Source organism: Gadus morhua, chromosome 6 (assembly GCF_902167405.1).
Source record: "Gadus morhua chromosome 6, gadMor3.0, whole genome shotgun sequence".
In the NCBI taxonomy this organism is placed as follows: Eukaryota; Metazoa; Chordata; class Actinopteri; order Gadiformes; family Gadidae; genus Gadus; species Gadus morhua.
Genome location: NC_044053.1, coordinates 26,550,042 through 26,557,591, shown reverse-complemented (window position 1 = coordinate 26,557,591; position 7,550 = coordinate 26,550,042). Strand labels below are relative to the sequence as shown.

At 40.4% G+C, this 7,550-nt stretch overlaps 2 protein-coding genes across 3 annotated transcripts in view; both read left to right on the top strand.

Annotated features, from left to right (window-relative positions):
- The window catches only part of LOC115545001 (L-rhamnose-binding lectin ELEL-1), a 5,391-nt gene extending 4,789 nt beyond the window's left edge, over window positions 1-602 (top strand). Inside the window, exon 6 of the mRNA XM_030357704.1 lies at window positions 355-602. Coding sequence (XP_030213564.1) covers window positions 355-356 — 2 coding nt within the window. The 3' untranslated portion in view covers window positions 357-602. The remainder of the gene's footprint in view (window positions 1-354) is intronic.
- A 2,359-nt stretch (window positions 603-2,961) lies between these two features.
- pdzd2 (PDZ domain containing 2) overlaps window positions 2,962-7,550 on the top strand; it is a 51,154-nt gene continuing 46,565 nt past the window's right edge. The window contains exon 1 of one of the 2 annotated variants that reach the window (XM_030357701.1): window positions 2,962-3,509. The gene's annotated coding sequence lies outside the window, so the exon portion shown is untranslated. The remainder of the gene's footprint in view (window positions 3,510-7,550) is intronic. The other variant, XM_030357700.1, reaches the window with a different exon arrangement.

Here is a 7,550-nt window from a genome sequence, read left to right as displayed (position 1 = left end):
GGGTTAGAGCTCTTCTGTGATGCTCGATACCGTAGAGTTCTAAAGCGTCCATTTGAGTTGCATGCAACCCGGCCAATAACGAGTAGGGTGGCTCTTGCCGTGGCCATAGTAGGATTCGTAAATTTCCGAGCGGTTGACTGTTAACTGGAAGGTTGCTGGTTTGATCCCCGGTTCCTCCTAGCTGAGGAGTCGGGGATGCTCCTGACGAGCTTGCTGTTGCCCTACGTGGTTGACAACGCTGTCGGTGTGTGAATATGTGAATTGTGAACTAATGGTTGTAACTCGCTTTGGATAAAAGAGTCAGCAAAATCCCCTAAATATAGGCCTAAATGTTTTCTACGTTTTCCATTGCAGGACAAGTAGGCCTATGGACATCATAGCTCGCCCGAGTATGTTGAGCCCAAAATACTGATCAACCATGATGAATCTTAATCGCCCTTCACCTTCCTTCATCAGTCAACAGATTGGATTTAGGATTATGTACAAATTATGAACTTTTAAAACGAAAACTGTTTATAAAAGTGTAAATCACTTTTCATAGAAAATGATCTCTTCTGTCAAGTAAAGTTAATGGTAAATAAAATAAATGATTGACAAATGCGTGTGGGTGTCTTGTGTATGTGTGTGTGTGTGTGTGTGTGTGTGTGTGTGTGTGTGTGTGTGTGTGTGTGTGTGTGTGTGTGTGTGTGTGTGTGTGTGTGTGTGTGTGCGTGTGTGTGTGTGGGGGGGGGGGGTGTTTGTGTGTGTGTGTGTTTGTGTGTGTGTGTGTGTGTGTGTGTGCATGTTAGTGTGTTTGTGTGTCTGTGTGCTCGCGTATGTGTGTGTCGTGTGAGTGTGTGTATGTATGTGCGTGCCATTCCTATGATAGCCATTAACATGCAAATCCTTTACACTGCTAACATAAAAGTTGGGAGAAGCGTTTTAATTTATTGTTTAAGCTTGTCTTTCAAATGTGAAAATGTAACCTTTGCTGGCCATGTTTGTTTTCATTGTTACCAAATTACCCGCTTACAGATCCACACCTCGAGCAACATGATTGGTCAAAACAAATATGAAGCGAAAATGTTTAAGCCCCAGATTTGAGCTTGTCTGCGATCAGACTTTTGATTATTCAACAGATTTGTGAACTATACAATTCAAAACTGCAACAAATGTGGGGTAGCTATTAACAACATGAACAACAAATTAATGTATTTCATAACATGAAATCACAATTTCTGGATAATTCTGATGAGATACTAACATAAAGTTTTCAATCTTATAAGTAGTATGGTATACTTTGATGATGGTTTGAGGAACAATCATTATTATTATTTATTTTTTAAGAAAATATGTTATTTATCATTGATTGATTGATTGATTGATTTAATTTATTTCAGACATATCAAGATACAAATCAAACATCGCAAATAACACCAAACAAAATAAAAGCATGACACTACATAAACAAAAGCGATGTGCCAATTATTTCACTAAAGAAAAAAAAATTACATACATTCATACATACGATATGCCTGAAAAGGAGTAGGATAATCATAATTAAGTAAAACGCAATTAGTACAAATGTTTTAATAATTTCCTTGTTTTTAAGTTTTAAAAATCAACTGTGCCCATCCACTAGTCAAACCATCCAGGGATTTTTGTTTTTCTAAATATTTTGTTCTGTTGCACCCTACCCCTAGCACAATCGGAAAACATAAATAGTCTGAAAATGATATCACTATAACTGCAGGTTCAACAACAGCCACTAGAGACTTCTAATGGGAAATCTTACATAGTTCATTTTTAAGGCACAGAAGGGCCAAATAAGTCCACCAGACTATAACCTGATGAGGGGCAGCATATAACCAGAAAGTTAGTGGTGACCATATTGCATTCAGCCCGTTTGTCCCACATATCAATCACAGTTAACTTCACAAACGTAATAACACTGTTATTAACGTTATACAAGTAGGCCACGCTACTTTTTTAGAATCTATCACTGCGTTGCAAACATTAGAATTAAGAACTAATAGAATAGAAGAAATGTTGTTCAAAATTAAACTTAATTCCTTTACTCGTCAAGAGCATTTATAGCAGTGAAAAGCAACACAAAGCTCACTCTTGTTTTGCTCTATTTCTATCATCGATTCATCGTTTTCTTTGCCTTGGATGACAAGATGGCAGAATCCCAACCTGAGAGGCGGTGCTCTCATCCTCTCTGGACAGAGAGCGGACCACCACTGCAGTGACGGGGACCTCTGGTGGTTTAAAGCGGTAGGCTACTGCCAAACGTTGCGAGCCGGTGCTCGCTGGGATAGCTGCCTACAAAAGCAAATATATCTTCAACGTCTTTGACTTAACTTATTTTTTTTCACATTCTAACGATAATTTGGAAGTAATCATTTCAATATCACGACACAATTTACGTTTTCTTGATCTTAAAATATCTCCACTGTGACGATCAGTGCGGGGAAGTGGGGGACCTGAAGCAGGAGGTCAACATAAATTAATTTGTTTGTCAAAAAACTTACTAGTGGATGTTCTGAACATATGTTTTGCAGCAGAGGGAAGGACATGCTGCTTGTTACAACGCATTTTTCCAGCCAGGACACCTTGGATACCTGCAGCCCATATGATCCCAAACTAACCAACCGTTTGCATTCAAAGCAGGCTAAGAACAACCTAAAAGCCAAACTTTGAGATTTCTACCTTGGACGTTGGGCCTAGTTTTGTTGAACATCTACATTAGGCAAAATGTAGATGATTGGGATGATACGATTGCTCATCCTGGACAGACACACACACGCAGACACACACACACACACGCACGCACGCACGCACGCACGCACGCACGCACGCACGCACGCACGCACGCACACACACACACACTCAATTTTCTGTATTTCTTTCTTTCTTTCCTTCTCTCGCGACGATCTGGTTGACAGTCTGTTGTGTATAGTAATTTTAACTCTTTATTTTTTCCACAATAGGCCTAATCCGATTGGACAAAGGGATTATAAATCCACGATTGTAGCTCCGCCTCACGGATGGTTTCTGCTGTGAGGCTCCGGACTGTAAAATAGGTTATGTCCATTCGAGCGCAAGTTTTCTGTAACCAAAACTACGCAATGGTCGGAAAATTGCAGATAGGCTTTTTCACCAAGTAGGAGGTTAAAATAGACAAAGTCGATATTACAACATGCGTGTTATTTCAGGAAAGTAATGCGTTTACTTCTGTAGACTATAGACACATACTAACTGTGTCTTTGAAGATCAACACTTGGATACGATTGTGATTTTAAACCTCCAACCAGTTTGCTTCCCGCTGGAGCATTTGGGGGACCTCCTTGTGTTTGGAAAAATCGTTTTTCTGCCCCGAAAGCTTCATGACAGACTGAGTGTAGTGAGTGAAGTTGTGCGTGGCAGCAGCTCAGCGGTTCCCCCCAATACCCAAACTACAACAGACACTGAGGAGGGATGCTGTCCAAACCTGAATGGACTGTACGCTACATCACTTAAATGGAAAGGTTAGTCGCTTTGAAGGAAGGTTCTCACCATCAAACCTATTTGCTGCGCTTGATTATTTTATAAATTGTATCAAAACGTAGGTCTATCAGTGTGTGATGGGGGCTGGGGGGCGTATATGTAGGTCGCTATGGCTGGTATTGTTTTCACTTTTGCTATTGGTCCGATGAACATTCAACATCATTTGTTTTGATCACAGCTAAAAGTTAAATCAACTCAGTGTTTACCATAAAGAATGTAAACGTTCATTGCCTCCACTCTCTGTGGACGGGGTTCATGTATGACCCTACGGGGCCTACTGCGTTACTGTGCCACATACTGATCCCATTGAACAGTCTGATGGAGGATACATATGGTGATAACTTTCTTACCGAGTTCAGGATGGCATTTTGAAGATATGCATTCCACAAAATAATGTTGCCTAAATCAAGACCATACGATTAATTAGACGAGCATTCTTCGTTCAAATGTTCTATCAGTAGCTTTTAAAGATCAAATTGACGATTCATTATCCTTTTTCTTTTATTTCCTGCACACAATGTCGTAATTGTATTCCTCATCCCACACAATTGCTGCAGGGCAAACTCATTCAATCTCGGTAATGAACCCTGAATGGTTCTGGAAGTTCTATGGGGGCTATGCCAATGTGCAGTCCCTGTCAGCTTGATGGACCAATGTCCCCCATGTGTTATTGTTGTCCCCCCAGAAACCTGCGGGTAGACGGATGCGTTGTATTAGGGCCGCTGGAAATGTCCAAGCCCTTAAACAGTCGGCATATTCAGTTGGCAACCCTAACCCTCCGTACTGTGATTTGATCTGTATATAGCAAGTTTCTTAATGGATGCTTTTAACCCAGTTCTTCTGTTACATGGCATGATGGCTTAGGGTCAGACGGCTCCATTACCGTTTCAGTTCAGGCTTGAGAAGCACTTTGACGCAAACAAACAGGGCTATAAATTAAACCCCACTCGACATGTTGCGTGACGTCTTGGTAACTTCCATACTAACATACAGGATCACTTGTAATAACCATATTATAGAGTCATTGAGTACGAATGAGGAATTGATACGCACTGGTTAGAGTTGGACTACTGATCTAAATGGATGGAGCTTGGCTGAACAACAAGCCTTTTACTGTTCTTAATGATACTAACTATATTTGGAATGCCTATTTGGTACAAGAAGTGACTCTGTTCTTGTTGAGCAGTGCCATCCTTGAGGGTTATGAAGGGTTTAATAAAGCGGTTCCATCATACAATGTCTCCCACGTTTCCCATCCATGGCCTATAAATAAAGTGTGTTTCCTGGCCTGTAATATGCAATGTGCTGGAAGCCGGCTATTGTGATGTTTGGAACAGAGCCGTTGACACTCACAACACAATGATGGGTGTGTCTTTTGCTTTTGTTGAGTTTGGTTGTGGTTGCATTCTGAAGCCGAGAATCCAACACATGTTTAACATCTGTACTACTGACCGGTGGCGGTTCTAGAACATTTAAACCAGGGGGCCAGGCTGGGATGGTGGTTCTCTTCCAGGGGCCTTAACACCACGTGAAGCACCCATTCAACATTGGCGGTTCTTAGACCAACTATTGTCTTTTTTTTTCACAACCGAGGTGTTTGGCAACGTGTATCCATCAGTGTTTACAGATTATAATAAAGTATAACTTACCATTGCAACCACACTCTAAAGTGATTGAACATTGACATTTACGGTCAATGTTCAACGGCAACGGCAGTTCACTTGGCTTTGTGAACTAAAATACTAATGTTTGGTAAGAGTCTCTCTCAGACTGGTATTTAGAACTTAATTGGGAACCCTGCATTTGGCATGTTTAAATCTCATCTTGTTAGTTACTATTTATTGGCAAATTTTTCTAACTATTAGGAATTATGGTTAGTTTCAAATAATCATTTGATTTCAAATATTCACTTATAATATTGACTCCACATATCTTAAAGGGGCACTGGCCCACCCCCAGAACTGCTAGTGCTCTTGACTAGAGGGCTTTCTTGCTTCCATTATTGTCTATTTATATCTTAGAGATTCCACCCATTGCCATTTATTCTCTGACATTATCAGATATGCACTCACTGCTTGTCACCTGTCAGTCTGGGTTTTCCGCTACAGAGACTTCCATGCTTTGGTCATTTCAAAACATCCTTGTCCTTCCACAAAGCGGAAGAAAAAAATGTCAAAGTCTTGGTATGTATAAGGGATTATAAATGCTGATGTGTATTCGGTGTGTACGATGGAATTGTTGGTTAATTAGGGTTAAGGTTTTATTACCTATGCAAAAGTTTGGCATCCCGGAAAGCTGGTTAAAGTCATGCAAACATGCATTCACTGCTAGTTGCATTGCTGATTCATGTTTGAATTTATGCTTGGTAATAACAGCCTCAAGAAAAGTTGTTGGTCTTGCAAGTTGCCTTTGTTGACCGGCTACTACAAGAGTGAGATACAATAAAGTCTGCTAAGTAGACCAAACAAGTTATTTAAAATAACATTTAAGAATCGGCAGTAATTCATCTTGAATTTATTTCAAATCTCAAAACACTTTTGATCCTATCTGTTGGCCCTCTATTCAGAATTCGAACTCTGAATAGAATAGTTAACAATTTAAGGAATGTACCTGGTCTGTCATCTGGTTAACATTATGTCAATAACTGTTTCATGTACCCACTTCTAGATAGGCAATATAGGCCAGGGTTCACAGTAATAATTAACCATAACTTTAATTAACCTCATTTCATTTCACACATGTCAATTATTTTAATCATAAGGGTTAACATTTTAACCGCTACAACTTGTTTCTATTACAGTAGTAGACCCTTCGACTCAATGATGTTGTTTTTATGTTCCTCCCTGGCCATGTGGCATGATGGGAGAGATGCTGAAATGCAAAGGCCTCGCTAATCTTTGACCATATGGGTCCCGGGATGGAATTAGTGTTGTGGGGGAGGAGCACGGAGAGTGAATGGGAAACGGGGGAACCGGGGGTGTCTGGCCCGGGGAGGAGGTTTATACAGCCCATATAGGTCAGCTCAGGACAGAGGGGACAATGCAGGGAAATCAATTGCTTTGGCTTGAATCTGAAGGACACCATCGACACTCACCCCTTTTTTCAGACTGTGTGACTTAAGTTTACTTGTTGGAAAGCGTCCTGAAGACCCAGCCGGAGCGCTACTACTGGAGCTCACTCAACTCACATCTGGCTAACATCAGCAGAAACGAAAACCAATTGTACTTTGTTTGAAGAGTTTCCTACATCTGTAGGGAGCTGAGCTAAAGTATAATTAGAGGTTGAAAATGGAAGCCACCCATATTTGTGTGCTGTACAGGTTTTTTAGAGTATTTTGGAGTTTTTTTTAAACTCAAATAAGCAAAAGACGGTAGATTTAATGACCACTCTTATAATTTGTTGGATTAAAACACCAGGAAGATTTAACATTTGCTTAGTTGTACATGCCAAATGTAGGTGAAGTGGAGATTATTTGAAGCAATGCTTTTGTTAAACGTTTAAAACGGTGACAGCATTGTTAACATGGAATAGCCTACATACAGCAAATCCCTGGGATTAGAGGGAATGGCTTTGTGCCTTAAATCCATATCACTTTGCACTGCTGCTTTGTTTGTCTGCTGCGTCGTTTCGGTTGTATCGTTGTCAAATTAAAGATTTAGTCTGCATGTCTACACACAGACACACTCCTTCACCAACGTCATTCATGTTGGATTTTTCTGTATCCATCAGGGTGGGCAACTTTGAGGTTAGCGGTGGGCTACAGTGGGTCTGCACTGAATGTCTGGGGGCCTGAATGCACATGCAAATACAGTATGTCTGCAGTCAACCTATTGGATTAGTCGGTTTTCAACTGCTACATTAGTGTTTACAACCGTTACACGCAAAGCAGTAAAACCCAGTGAAGACGATCAGAGAAATTGAAATGCTGAGTTTAGGATTTCTTTATTCGATTTCATCAAAGTTTTATTTTTTCATCCCTACTACTGCATATTAAACTATATGCTTAGTATTCCTCCGGGTTG